Source organism: Oncorhynchus mykiss, chromosome 8, assembly GCF_013265735.2.
Source record: "Oncorhynchus mykiss isolate Arlee chromosome 8, USDA_OmykA_1.1, whole genome shotgun sequence".
Lineage (NCBI taxonomy): Eukaryota > Metazoa > Chordata > Actinopteri > Salmoniformes > Salmonidae > Oncorhynchus > Oncorhynchus mykiss.
Genome location: NC_048572.1, coordinates 3,739,829 through 3,756,848, shown reverse-complemented (window position 1 = coordinate 3,756,848; position 17,020 = coordinate 3,739,829). Strand labels below are relative to the sequence as shown.

At 42.5% G+C, this 17,020-nt stretch overlaps 1 protein-coding gene across 2 annotated transcripts in view; it reads left to right on the top strand.

Annotated features, from left to right (window-relative positions):
* Positions 1-17,020, top strand: part of LOC118965483 (low density lipoprotein receptor adapter protein 1-like) — a 109,541-nt gene that overhangs the window by 66,469 nt on the left and 26,052 nt on the right. For both annotated transcript variants that reach the window (XM_036984578.1, XM_036984577.1), the window contains exons 4-5: positions 16,017-16,131; positions 16,480-16,552. In XM_036984578.1, the coding sequence (XP_036840473.1) occupies positions 16,017-16,131; positions 16,480-16,552 (188 nt within the window). The remainder of the gene's footprint in view (positions 1-16,016; positions 16,132-16,479; positions 16,553-17,020) is intronic.

The window sequence follows — 17,020 nt, the reverse complement described above, 5'->3', positions numbered from 1 at the left end:
TGTGAGTGTGAGTGTGAGTGTGTGTGTGTGTGAGTGTGTGTGAGTGTGTGTGAGTGTGTGTGAGTGTGTGTGAGTGTGTGTGTGAGTGTGTGTGTGAGTGTGTGTGTGAGTGTGTGTGTGAGTGTGTGTGTGAGTGTGTGTGTGAGTGTGTGTGTGAGTGTGTGTGTGAGTGTGTGTGTGTGTGTGTGTGAGTGTGTGTGTGTGTGTGTGTGTGAGTGTGTGTGTGAGTGTGTGAGTGAGTGAGTGAGTGAGTGAGTGAGTGAGTGAGTGAGTGTGTGTGAGTGAGTGTGTGTGTCCTCCTCCCCAACCGAAACAACCCTCTACAGTGTATTCACTCAAATTCACAAAAGATAAGATTCAGATCATTTATTCACATTTTTACTAAAAACAAAATTCCTTTCCTAGTTGACCTGGATTCCATTGTATTATATTATTATATACAGGTGTGATGTAAATTCATGTGGATTGAGTATAATCTAGTCTTCCAATGTTTAGCACGGACTTGATATATATATATATATATATATATATATATATATATATATATATATATATATATATATATATATATATATATATTTATCCTGTTGTTTTAAGGACATTACATCAAAAGTTGGATCAGCCTGTAGTGTGGTTTGAGTGTGACTCCAAATCCAGACCTCCATGGGTTGATAAATTTCATTTCCATTGATCATTTTTGTGTGATTTTGTTGTCAGCACATTCAACTATGTAAAGAAAAAATAAGTATTTAATAAGAATATTTCATTCATTCAGATCTAGGATGTGTTATTTTAGTGTTCCCTTTATTTTTTGGAGCAGTGTATATATATTTACCCTGTTGCTACCTCAAACAGGTAGATTCTTGGAAGTACCGTACAGATATTTTAAACATCCAATCCACTTGTCCTGCGCAATACTTGTGACACAGACAAGACGGGCTATAGCTACTCAAATCCAGTGTGTCACACTTTTTGATTTTATCAGCAGCATACATGTATTTAGGCCACGGCTTCCAACTTCTCCAGTATATAAAACCCATACGTCACAGTGGGGTTATTATATGATATATTTGGGGTGTCTTGGGCATTGCTATTTGGGTCACGCTGCTCATCAGAGACGCAGCTAGGAACACTGAGATCTGAGCGAGGTTATCACACGCTTGTTGTTGGACAGAGGAGTTAACGATGGACGGACTGACGGACACACACACACACAAACACTCACACACACACACACACACACACACAGACACACAGACACACAGACACACAGACACACAGACACATAGAGAAACTTGAACCCGTACTGTTCTCCCAGCAGAACTATAAAGCATTTGTTATTTATCTTTCTCTCTCTCTCATGCTCTCTTTATCTCCCTCTCTCTTTCTCTCTCTCTCATTCTCTCTTTATCTCCCTCTCTCTTTCTCTGTGTTTCATGTCTATTAGATACCCAAACACATTGGAAACAACAGGGCCTTTATGTGTGATGTAAAAGCAGTGGTGAATCCTTTAACAGCTTTATGTTGTGATGATGTTTGAGCAACAACAAAGTCATACGGTATTTAACCACAACCGTCAACACATTACGGTATGCACCACAACCATCAACACATTACGGTATGCACCACAACCGTCAACACATTACGGTATTTAACCACAACCATCAACACATTACGGTATGCACCACAACCGTCAACACATTACGGTATTTAACCACAACCATCAACACATTACGGTATGCACCACAACCATCAACACATTACGGTATGCACCACAACCATCAACACATTACGGTATGCACCACAACCATCAATACATTACGGTATGCACCACAACCGTCAACACATTACGGTATGCACCACAACCATCAACACATTACGGTATGCACCACAACCATCAACACATTACGGTATTTAACCATAAGCACATTACGGTATGCACCACAACCATCAACACATTACGGTATGCACCACAACCATCAACACATTACGGTATGCACCACAACCATCAACACATTACGGTATGCACCACAACCATCAACACATTACGGTATGCACCACAACCATCAACACATTACGGTATGCACCACAACCGTCAACACATTACGGTATGCACCACAACCATCAATACATTACGGTATGCACCACAACCGTCAACACATTACGGTATGCACCACAACCATCAACACATTACGGTATTTAACCATAAACACATTACGGTATGCACCACAACCATCAACACATTACGGTATGCACCACAACCATCAACACATTACGGTATGCACCACAACCATCAACACATTACGGTATGCACCACAACCATCAATACATTACGGTATGCACCACAACCGTCAACACATTACGGTATTTAACCACAACCATCAACACATTACGGTATTCACCACAACCATCAACACATTACGGTATGCACCACAACCATCAACACATTACGGTATGCACCACAACCATCAACACATTACGGTATGCACCACAACCATCAACACATTACGGTATGCACCACAACCATCAACACATTACGGTATGCACCACAACCGTCAACACATTACGGTATGCACCACAACCATCAATACATTACGGTATGCACCACAACCGTCAACACATTACGGTATGCACCACAACCATCAACACATTACGGTATTTAACCATAAACACATTACGGTATGCACCACAACCATCAACACATTACGGTATGCACCACAACCATCAACACATTACGGTATTCACCACAACCATCAACACATTACGGTATGCACCACAACCATCAACACATTACGGTATGCACCACAACCATCAACACATTACGGTATGCACCACAACCATCAATACATTACGGTATGCACCACAACCGTCAACACATTACGGTATTTAACCACAACCGTCAACACATTACGGTATGCACCACAACCATCAACACATTACGGTATGCACCACAACCATCAACACATTACGGTATGCACCACAACCATCAACACATTACGGTATGCACCACAACCATCAATACATTACGGTATGCACCACAACCGTCAACACATTACGGTATTTAACCACAACCGTCAACATATTACGGTATGCACCACAACCATCAACACATTACGGTATGCACCACAACCATCAACACATTACGGTATGCACCACAACCATCAACACATTACGGTATGCACCACAACCATCAACACATTACGGTATTTAACCATCAACACATTACGGTATGCACCACAACCGTCAACACATTACGGTATGCACCACAACCATCAACACATTACGGTATGCACCACAACCAGCAACACATTACGGTATGCACCACAACCATCAACACATTACGGTATGCACCACAACCATCAACACACTACGGTATGCACCACAACCATCAACACATTACGGTATTTAACCACAACCATCAACACATTACGGTATGCACCACAACCATCAACACACTACGGTATGCACCACAACCATCAACACACTACGGTATGCACCACAACCATCAACACATTACGGAATGCACCACAACCATCAACACATTACGGTATGCACCACAACCATCAACACATTACGGTATGCACCACAACCATCAATACATTACGGTATGCACCACAACCGTCAACACATTACGGTATTTAACCACAACCATCAACACATTACGGTATGCACCACAACCATCAACACATTACGGTATGCACCACAACCATCAACACATTACGGTATGCACCACAACTGTCAACACATTACGGTATGCACCACAACCATCAATACATTACGGTATGCACCACAACCGTCAATACATTACGGTATGCACCACAACCATCAACACATTACGGTATTTAACCATAAACACATTACGGTATGCACCACAACCATCAACACATTACGGTATGCACCACAACCATCAACACATTACGGTATTCACCACAACCATCAACACATTACGGTATGCACCACAACCATCAACACATTACGGTATGCACCACAACCATCAACACATTACGGTATGCACCACAACCATCAATACATTACGGTATGCACCACAACCGTCAACACATTACGGTATTTAACCACAACCGTCAACACATTACGGTATGCACCACAACCATCAACACATTACGGTATGCACCACAACCATCAACACATTACGGTATGCACCACAACCATCAACACATTACGGTATGCACCACAACCATCAATACATTACGGTATGCACCACAACCGTCAACACATTACGGTATTTAACCACAACCGTCAACACATTACGGTATGCACCACAACCGTCAACACATTACGGTATGCACCACAACCATCAACACATTACGGTATGCACCACAACCATCAACACATTACGGTATGCACCACAACCATCAACACATTACGGTATTTAACCATCAACACATTACGGTATGCACCACAACCGTCAACACATTACGGTATGCACCACAACCATCAACACATTACGGTATGCACCACAACCAGCAACACATTACGGTATGCACCACAACCATCAACACATTACGGTATGCACCACAACCATCAACACATTACGGTATGCACCACAACCATCAACACACTACGGTATGCACCACAACCATCAACACATTACGGTATTTAACCACAACCATCAACACATTACGGTATGCACCACAACCATCAACACACTACGGTATGCACCACAACCATCAACACACTACGGTATGCACCACAACCATCAACACATTACGGAATGCACCACAACCGTCAACACATTACGGTATGCACCACAACCGTCAACACATTACGGTATGCACCACAACCATCAACACATTACGGTATTCACCACAACCGTCAACACATTACGGAATGCACCACAACCATCAACACATTACGGTATTTAACCATCAACACATTACGGTATGCACCACAACCGTCAACACATTACGGTATGCACCACAACCGTCAACACATTACGGTATGCACCACAACCGTCAACACATTACGGTATTTAACCACAACCATCAACACATTACGGTATGCACCACAACCATCAACACATTACGGTATTTAACCACAACCATCAACACATTACGGTATGCACCACAACCATCAACACATTACGGTATTTAACCACAACCATCAACACATTACGGTATGCACCATAAACACATTACGGTATGCACCACAACCATCAATACATTACGGTATGCACCACAACCATCAACACATTACGGTATTCACCACAACCATCAACACATTACGGTATGCACCACAACCATCAATACATTACGGTATGCACCACGACCATCAACACATTACGGTATTCACCACAACCATCAACACATTACGGTATGCACCACAACCATCAACACATTACGGTATGCACCACAACCATCAATACATTACGGTATTTAACCACAACCATCAACACATTACGGTATGCACCACAACCATCAACACATTACGGTATGCACCACAACCATCAACACATTACGGTATGCACCACAACCATCAACACATTACGGTATTTAACCATCAACACATTACGGTATGTAACCATCAACACATTACGGTATTTAACAACAACCATCAACACATTACGGTATTTAACCACAACCATCAACACATTACGGTATGCACCACAACCATCAATACATTACGGTATGCACCACAACCATCAATACATTACGGTATGCACCACAACCATCAACACATTACGGTATGCACCACAACCATCAACACATTACGGTATGCAGCACAACCATCAACACATTACGGTATGCACCACAACCATCAACACATTACGGTATTCACCACAACCATCAACACATTACGGTTTGCACCACAACCATCAATACATTACGGTATGCACCACAACCATCAACACATTACGGTATTCACCACAACCATCAACACATTACGGTATGCACCACAACCATCAACACATTACGGTATGCACCACAACCGTCAACACATTACGGTATGCACCACAACCATCAAAACATTACGGTATTTAACCATAAACACATTACGGTATGCACCACAACCATCAACACATTACGGTATGCACCACAACCATCAACACATTACGGTATTCACCACAACCATCAACACATTACGGTATGCACCACAACCATCAACACATTACAGTATGCACCACAACCATCAATACATTACGGTATGCACCACAACCATCAATACATTACGGTATGCACCACAACCATAAACACATTACGGTATTTAACCATCAACACATTCCGGTATTTAACCATCAACACATTACGGTATTTAACCACAACCATCAACACATTACGGTATTTAACCACAACCATCAACACATTACGGTATGCACCACAACCATAAACACATTACGGTATGCACCACAACCATCAATACATTACGGTATGCACCACAACCATCAATACATTACGGTATGCACCACAACCATCAACACATTACGGTATGCACCACAACCATCAATACATTACGGTATGCACCACAACCATCAACACACTACGGTATTCACCACAACCATCAACACATTACGGTATGCACCACAACCATCAACACATTACGGTATGCACCACAACCATCAACACATTACGGTATGCACCACAACCATCAACACATTACGGTATGCACCACAACCATCAATACTTTACGGTATGCACCACAACCATCAATACATTACGGTATGCACCACAACCATAAACACATTACGGCATTTAACCATCAACACATTACGGTATGCACCACAACCATCAACACATTACGGTATTTAACCACAACCATCAACACATTACGGTATGCACCACAACCATAAACACATTACGGTATGCACCACAACCATCAATACATTACGGTATGCACCACAACCATCAATACATTACGGTATGCACCACAACCATCAACACATTACGGTATGCACCACAACCATCAACACATTACGGTATTCACCACAACCATCAACACATTACGGTATGCACCACAACCATCAACACATTACGGTATTCACCACAACCATCAACACATTACGGTATGCACCACAACCATCAACACATTACGGTATTCACCACAACCATCAACACATTACGGTATGCACCACAACCATCAACACATTACGGTATTCACCACAACCATCAACACATTACGGTATGCACCACAACCATCAACACATTACGGTATGCACCACAACCATCAACACATTACGGTATGCACCACAACCATCAACACATTACGGTATGCACCACAACCATCAACACATTACGGTATGCACCACAACCATCAATACTTTACGGTATGCACCACAACCATCAATACATTACGGTATGCACCACAACCATAAACACATTACGGCATTTAACCATCAACACATTCTGGTATTTAACCATCAACACATTACGGTATTTAACCACAACCATCAACACATTACGGTATTTAACCACAACCATCAACACATTATGGTATTTAACCACAACCATCAACACATTACGGTATGCACCACAACCATCAACACATTACGGTATTTAACCACAACCATCAACACATTACGGTATGCACCACAACCATAAACACATTACGGTATGCACCACAACCATCAATACATTACGGTATGCACCACAACCATCAATACATTACGGTATGCACCACAACCATCAACACATTACGGTATGCACCACAACCATCAACACATTACGGTATTCACCACAACCATCAACACATTACGGTATGCACCACAACCATCAACACATTACGGTATTCACCACAACCATCAACACATTACGGTATGCACCACAACCATCAACACATTACGGTATTCACCACAACCATCAACACATTACGGTATGCACCACAACCATCAACACATTACGGTATTCACCACAACCATCAACACATTACGGTATGCACCACAACCATCAACACATTACGGTATGCACCACAACCATCAACACATTACGGTATGCACCACAACCATCAACACATTACGGTATGCACCACAACCATCAACACATTACGGTATGCACCACAACCATCAATACTTTACGGTATGCACCACAACCATCAATACATTACGGTATGCACCACAACCATAAACACATTACGGCATTTAACCATCAACACATTCTGGTATTTAACCATCAACACATTACGGTATTTAACCACAACCGTCAACACATTACGGTATTTAACCACAACCGTCAACACATTACGGTATTTAACCACAACCATCAACACATTACGGTATGCACCACAACCATAAACACATTATGGTATTTAACCACAACCGTCAACACATTACGGTATTTAACCACAACCATCAACACATTACGGTATGCACCACAACCATAAACACATTACGGTATGCACCACAACCATCAACACATTACGGTATGCACCACAACCATAAACACATTACGGTATGCACCACAACCATCAATACATTACGGTATGCACCACAACCATCAACACATTACGGTATTTAACCACAACCATCAACACATTACGGTATGCACCACAACCATAAACACATTACGGTATGCACCACAACCATCAATACATTACGGTATGCACCACAACCATCAATACATTACGGTATGCACCACAACCATCAACACATTACTGTATTCACCACAACCATCAACACATTACGGTATGCACCACAACCATCAACACATTACGGTATTCACCACAACCATCAACACATTACGGTATGCACCACAACCATAAACACATTACGGTATGCACCACAACCATCAATACATTACGGTATGCACCACAACCATCAATACATTACGGTATGCACCACAACCATCAATACATTACGGTATTCACCACAACCATCAACACATTACGGTATGCACCACAACCATCAACACATTACAGTATTCACCACAACCATCAACACATTACGGTATGCACCACAACCATCAATACATTACGGTATGCACCACAACCATCAATACATTACGGTATGCACCACAACCATAAACACATTACGGTATGCACCACAACCATAAACACATTACGGTATGCACCACAACCATCAATACATTACGGTATGCACCACAACCATCAACACATTACGGTATGCACCACAACCATCAATACATTACGGTATGCACCACAACCATCAATACATTACGGTATGCACCACAACCATCAACCCATTACGGTATGCACCACAACCATCAACACATTACGGTATGCACCACAACCATCAATACATTACGGTATGCACCACAACCATCAACACATTACGGTATTTAACCACAACCATAAACACATGACCTTATTCTTCTGAACAGTCAGGAGTGTGAAATTCTGGCGAAACACGTTCACACGGACATCGCAAACCCTGTTAGTTTGTGTGTGTGTGTGTGTTCGGTGTGTGCATGTGACATGTCAGTGGAAAGGGTATTGAATAATAATTATTCCACATTGGACACTAATTGGGCTTCCAATGACATTGGTGTGTAGAATACAGTAGGCAGAGCAAGAGCAAGAGCTAGCTAGAACAGGCGGCAGGTAGCCTAGTTGTTAGGTTGCTAGATCGAATCCCAGAGCTGACGAGGTAAACATATTTCCTTCTGCCCCCTGAACAAGGCAGTTAAACCCAGTGTTCCCTGATAGGCCGTCATTGTAAATAATAATTAGTTCTTAACTGACTTGCCTCGTTAAATTTAAAAAACAGAGTAGAACAGAGTTAGTTAGTTAGAGCAGAGTTAATTAGCTAGAGCAGAGTTAGCTAGCTAGAGCAGATTAGAACAGAGTTAGCTAGCTATAGCAAAGTTAGCAAACTTCAAACATCTGCTATCTGAGCAGCTAACCGATCGCTGCAGCTGTACATAGTCTATCGGTAAACAGCCCACCCATTTTTACCTACCTCATCCCCATACTGTTTTTATTTATTTACTTTTCTGCTCTTTTGCACACCAATATCTCTACCTGTACATGACCATCTGATCATTTATCACTCCAGTGTTAATCTGCAAAATTGTAATTATTCGCCTACCTCCTCATGCCTTTTGCACACAATGTATATAGACTCCCCTTTTTTTTCTACTGTGTTACTGACTTGTTAATTGTTTACTCCATGTGTAACTCTGTGTTGTCTGTTCACACTGCTATGCTTTATCTTGGCCAGGTCGCAGTTGCAAATGAGAACTTGTTCTCAACTAGCCTACCTGGTTAAATAAAGGTGAAATAAAATAAAATAAAAAAGAGCAGAGTAGAACAGAGTTAGTTAGCTAGAGCAGAGTTAGTTAGCTAGAGCAGAGTTAGTTAGCTAGAGCAGAGTTAGTTAGCTAGAGCAGAGTTAGTTAGCTAGAGCAGAGTTAGTTAGCTAGAGCAGAGTTAGCTAGCTAGAGCAGAGTTAGCTAGCTAGAGCAGAGTTAGCTAGCTAGAGCAGAGTTAGCTAGCTAGAGCAGAGTTAGCTAGCTAGAGCAGAGTAGAACAGAGTTAGTTAGCTAGAGCAGAGTTACAGTGCCTTGCGAAAGTATTCGGCCCCCTTGAACTTTGCGACCTTTTGCCACATTTCAGGCTTCAAACATAAAGATATAAAACTGTATTTTTTTGTGAAGAATCAACAACAAGTGGGACACAATCATGAAGTGGAACGACATTTATTGGATATTTCAAACTTTTTTAACAAATCAAAAACTGAAAAATTGGGCGTGCAAAATTATTCAGCCCCCTTAAGTTAATACTTTGTAGCGTCACCTTTTGCTGCGATTACAGCTGTAAGTCGCTTGGGGTATGTCTATCAGTTTTGCACATTGAGAGACTGAAATTTTTTACCATTCTTCCTTGCAAAACAGCTCGAGCTCAGTGAGGTTGGATGGAGAGCATTTGTGAACAGCAGTTTTCAGTTCTTTCCACAGATTCTCGATTGGATTCAGGTCTGGACTTTGACTTGGCCATTCTAACACCTGGATATGTTTATTTTTGAACCATTCCATTGTAGATTTTGCTTTATGTTTTGGATCATTGTCTTGTTGGAAGACAAATCTCCGTCCCAGTCTCAGGTCTTTTGCAGACTCCATCAGGTTTTCTTCCAGAATGGTCCTGTATTTGGCTCCATCCATCTTCCCATCAATTTTAACCATCTTCCCTGTCCCTGCTGAAGAAAAGCAGGCCCAAACCATGATGCTGCCACCACCATGTTTGACAGTGGGGATGGTGTGTTCAGTGTGATGAGCTGTGTTGCTTTTACGCCAAACATAACGTTTTGCATTGTTGCCAAAAAGTTCAATTTTGGTTTCATCTGACCAGAGCACCTTCTTCCACATGTTTGGTGTGTCTCCCAGGTGGCTTGTGGCAAACTTTAAACAACACTTTTTATATCTTTAAGAAATGGCTTTCTTCTTGCCACTCTTCCATAAAGGCCAGATTTGTGCAATATACGACTGATTGTTGTCCTATGGACAGAGTCTCCCACCTTAGCTGTAGCTCTCTGCAGTTCATCCAGAGTGATCATGGGCCTCTTGGCTGCATCTCTGATCAGTCTTCTCCTTGTATGAGCTGAAAGTTTAGAGGGACGGCCAGGTCTTGGTAGATTTGCAGTGGTCTGATACTCTTTCCATTTCAATATTATCGCTTGCACAGTGCTCCTTGGGATGTTTAAAGCTAGGGAAATATTTTTGTATCCAAATCCGGCTTTAAACTTCTTCACAACAGTATCTCGGACCTGCCTGGTGTGTTCCTTGTTCTTCATGATGCTCTCTGCACTTTTAACGGACCTCTGAGACTATCACAGTGCAGGTGCATTTATACGGAGACTTGATTACACACAGGTGGATTGTATTTATCATCATTAGTCATTTAGGTCAACATTGGATCATTCAGAGATCCTCACTGAACTTCTGGAGAGAGTTTGCTGCACTGAAAGTAAAGGGGCTGAATAATTTTGCACGCCCAATTTTTCAGTTTTTGATTTGTTAAAAAAGTTTGAAATATCCAATAAATGTCGTTCCACTTCATGATTGTGTCCCACTTGTTGTTGATTCTTCACAAAAAAATACAGTTTTATATCTTTATGTTTGAAGCCTGAAATGTGGCAAAAGGTCGCAAAGTTCAAGGGGGCCGAATACTTTCGCAAGGCATTGTAGCTAGCTAGAGCAGAGTTAGCTAGCTAGAGCAGAGTAGAACAGAGTTAGTTAGCTAGAGCAGAGTTAGCTAGCTAGAGCAGAGTAGAACAGAGTTAGCTAGCTATAGCAAAGTTAGCTAGCTAGAGTAGAGCAGAGTTAACTAGCTAGAACAGAGTTAGCTAACTAGAACAGAGTTAGCTAACTAGAACAGAGTTAGCTAACTAGAACAGAGTAGAACAGAGCAGAGTTAGCTACCCAGACTGTTCTGTCTTTGGTCAGACAGAACAGAGCTAACTAGGTAGCTACAGCCGGTCTCAGCAGGCAAGTCGCACAGCATCTGAAACATCGGAGTACAATCAACTGACCTTTATGGCACCCGAATATGAATTCAAACACACTATCATACCACAACAAGAATATTGTTTTGCCTTCTTACCAGTTTGGATTGAAAAGGAATGATCATGTAAATGGTCACGGATGATAAATGATCATCACCCCATGAAACCAAACAGTAAACATGGACATTTTGTTTGGTCAAACCTGTTCTCGACACACTGACCTGTCTCCTGAGTTGAAGCCTGACTCCAGCTCTAGGTTACGGCCTGGTTAGGCCAACCTGCATACAGCCTCAACTGGATTGAAAATAGGAAAATACAATTAGAAAGAAATCAGTGTGGTTATGACTCCAACCTGCACGCTGGCTGCTATGACAACAGAAAACAATTGTGGTTATGACTGGCTGCTATGACAACAGAAAACAGTGTGGTTATGACTCCAACCTGCACGCTGGCTGCTATGACTACAGAAAACAGTGTGGTTATAACTCCAACCTGCACGCTGGCTGCTATGACAACAGAAAACAGTGTGGTTATGACTCCAACCTGCACGCTGGCTGCTATGACAACAGAACACAGTGTGGTTATGACTCCAACCTGCACGCTGGCTGCTATGACTACAGAAAACAGTGTGGTTATGACTCCAACCTGCATGCTGGCTGCTATGACAACAGAAATCAGTGTGGTTTTGACTCCAACCTGCCCGCTGGCTGCTATGACTACAGAAAACAGTGTGGTTATGACTCCAACCTGCACACTGGCTGCTATGACTACAGAAAACAGTGTGGTTATGACTCCAAACTGCACGCTGGCTGCTATGACTACAGGGTTTATATAAAGCCAGAATGCTATGGAAAGAGAGGGTCAAACACTGTCTCTGTTGTCTACTTAATATACACAGCTATTATCTATCCAAAGCCTTTGCATGTGCGTGTGATACCTCCAGCACTCTGCATAAGGAAGCCATCTTAGGCCTGAGTCCCAAATGGCACCCTATTCCCTATGGGCTCTCTGGTCAAAAGTAGTGCACTATAAAGGGAATATGGTGCCATTTGGGAAGCATATTGGATCAATACCACTCCCTGTAGCTTCCTATAGTCCACTTAAAGAAGAAAGAGCTAATGCATTCACTATGTCTGCATTCAAAATGGCCAAAAATTCCCTTTGGAGCCAAGAGGGTCCTGTTCTAAAGTAGTGCACTATATAGGGAATAGGGCTCTGGTCTAAAGTAGTGTACTATATAGGGAATAGGGCTCTGGTCTAAAGTAGTGTACTATATAGGGAATAGGGCTCTGGTCTAAAGTAGTGCACTATATAGGGAATAGGGCTCTGGTCTAAAGTAGTGCACTATATAGGGAATAGGGCTCTGGTCTATAGTAGTGCACTATATAGGGAATAGGGCTCTGGTCTAAAGTAGTGCACTATATAGGGAATAGGGCTCTGGTCTATAGTAGTGCACTATATAGGGAATAGGGGCTCTGGTCTAAAGTAGTGCACTACATAGGGAATTGGGCTCTGGTCTAAAGTAGTGCACTATATAGGGAATAGGGCTCTGGTCTAAAGTAGTGCACTACATAGGGAGTAGGGTCCTGGTCTAAAGTAGTGCACTACGTAGGGAGTAGGGTGATATTTGGGACATGTGTTGTATGGACAGTGGGAAGATGTCAACGGTCATCCTATAGAATGCTTTAGTGAGCTTTGTTAAGGCTGGTTCTGAAGGCCAACCACTCACCATGTCCTTTAGAACCAACCACTCACCGTGGCCTTTAGAACCAACCACTCACCATGGCCTTTAGAACCAACCACTCACCATGGCCTTTAGAACCAACCACTCACCAAGGGCTTTAGAACCAACCACTCACCATGGCCTTTAGAACCAACCACTCACCATGGCCTTTAGAACCAACCATTCACCATGGCCTTTAGAACCAGCCATTCACCATGGCCTTTAGATAGGCCTTTAGAACCAGCCATTCACCATGGCCTTTAGATAGGCCTTTAGAACCAACCACTGACCATGGCCTTTAGAACCAGCCATTCTCCATGGCCTTTAGAACCAACCACTCACCATGGCCTTTAGAACCAACCACTCACCATGGCCTTTAGAACCAGCCATTCTCCATGGCCTTTAGAACCAACCACTCACCATGGCCTTTAGAACCAGCCATTCTCCGTGGCCTTTAGAACCAACCATTCACCGTGACCTTTAGAACCAACCACTCACCGTGGCCTTTAGAACCAACCACTCACCATGGCCTTTAGAACCAACCACTCACCGTGGCCTTTAGAACCAACCACTCACCATGGCCTTTAGAACCAACCACTCACCGTGGCCTTTAGAACCAACCACTCACCGTGGCCTTTAGAACCAACCACTCACCGTGGCCTTTAGAACCAACCACTCACCGTGGCCTTTAGAACCAACCACTCACCGTGGCCTTTAGAACCAACCACTCACCATGGCCTTTAGAACCAACCACTCACCATGGCCTTTAGAACCAACCACTCACCATGGCCTTTAGAACCAACCACTCACCATGGCCTTTAGAACCAACCACTCACCATGGCCTTTAGAACCAACCATTCACCGTGACTTTCCGTGGATTTGCTGCATGACAATAGGTTTTCTGGAAGTTGAATATACATTTTTCCCATAGACCAGGTATACATGTTATGCATGCCAGGATCAGTAATGTAGTTGATATTGTTTTGAACATGTCGTCAATAAATTGTTAATCTTTGCTTTTGTTTTGTTGGCTGTTGTTCAAACTGGGATAATGAGTTACACAGTGCTGATCTTGGATCAGGTTTGCCTTTTAGATCTCAATTAAAACGATTATATAGACAGGGGGGAACCTGATCTTAGATCAGCACTCTTACTCCTAGATACATAAGGCCCCTGGGCGCCAATAATGATTAACTGGCAATTAATTAATTTCTTTCTAAACCCCCTTCAGAGGTTTTAGAGATTTGACAAGACAGCATAAGATTTAGTAATGAGGTTTTAAGACTGTAAAACTTTAGTGATTTGTTTAGTTCTTTTCTGCTCTGCTCTGTGATAGTCAGATTTTCGTCCCAAATGGCACCCTAATCACTATAAGGCCCTGGTCAAAAGTAGTGTACTATAGTGTACTATATAGGAAACAGGGTGGCCACCCTCTTCGGTCCATCTGTGATCTATGGCCTACTTAATATTCATGACTTCCCCTTCACACCCTGCTGTGATTGGCCTGCTGTTTGTCCCGTATGAACCAGGTTAGGAAGAGCACTAGTGGAGTTACTAGTTTAAAACTCATCCTATATCTGTCTCTCTCTAACTGTGATTGATGGCATTGGGGTCTGTAGGCCAGAGATAGATGAGGATACAATATACTTTCATTACAAATCAAATTATCATGGAAAATGTTTTATAAAAATGTCATATCCACTTCTTTACGATGAAGATAACGTGAAAATGTTCAATGAATTGATCGTCAACAATGGATATCTCTCTCTTCTCCATTTAACTAGTTGAAACATCTGAAAATATACTGTATGTGTAGCCAGGGGAGGGTTTGTCCATACCCTAGACCCTATTGGTTGATGGGAGTTGTATTGTTCTCCCCTCCTGCAGAATCTCCTACTGTACTGCAGATAAAACCCAGGACAAAGTGTTTGCCTACGTCTCCCAGATTCAGTTGGACGAGACCCTCGAGTGCCACGCCTTCCTCTGTCACAAGAAGAAGATCGTAAGTGACAAGTGGGCTCTAGTTCAAAACACTTTTCACTTTCCGTCTCTGTTGATAACTTTTGATAATGAACCCAAGACACATGCCTGAATATTTCAGAATTAAACTCGAATGAAAGTAATTTAATTTTCGTAAATATTTTGTTAATTTCTATCTTTATACGTCGTTAGGGAAACACGAGAAGTTACCAATCATTGAAATAATGTTTCCAATCCGAAACAATTCTATCTTTAGACGTTTACATCTGAAATGACGATGGTGTCTGGCTCCATCTTGTGGTACTGTAGGTGCTTGCAAACCACAATCAAATTATGTTGTACAGTATGTCTCTGTTCTGTGGTTTGTCAGGCCCAAGCTGTGACTCTCACCGTAGCCCAGGCCTTCACAGTAGCTCTGGACCTGTGGGAGATTGCTCAGGAAGGTGAGTACTAACTCTAACCGTAGCCCAGGCCTTCACAGTAGCTCTGGACCCGTGGGAGATTGCTCAGGAAGGTGAGTACTAACTCTAAACATAGCCTAGGCCTTCACAGTAGCTCTGGACCTGTGGGAGATTGCTCAGGAAGGTGAGTACTAACTCTCACTGTAGCCCAGGCCTTCACAGTAGCTCTGGACCTGTGGGAGATTGCTCAGGAAGGTGAGTACTAACTCTCACCGTAGCCCAGGCCTTCACAGTAGCTCTGGACCTGTGGGAGATTGCTCAGGAAGGTGAGGATTAGGGTGAATGTCAGCAAAACATTTTTACTGTCCGTTCTTCAACGTTTTGTCTCCAAAGTTTTGTCTCCAACGTTTTACCTCCAACGTTTTGTCTCCAACGTTTTGTCTCCAACGTTTTGTCTCCAACGTTTTACCTCCAACGTTTTACCTCCAACGTTTTGTCTCCAACGTTTTA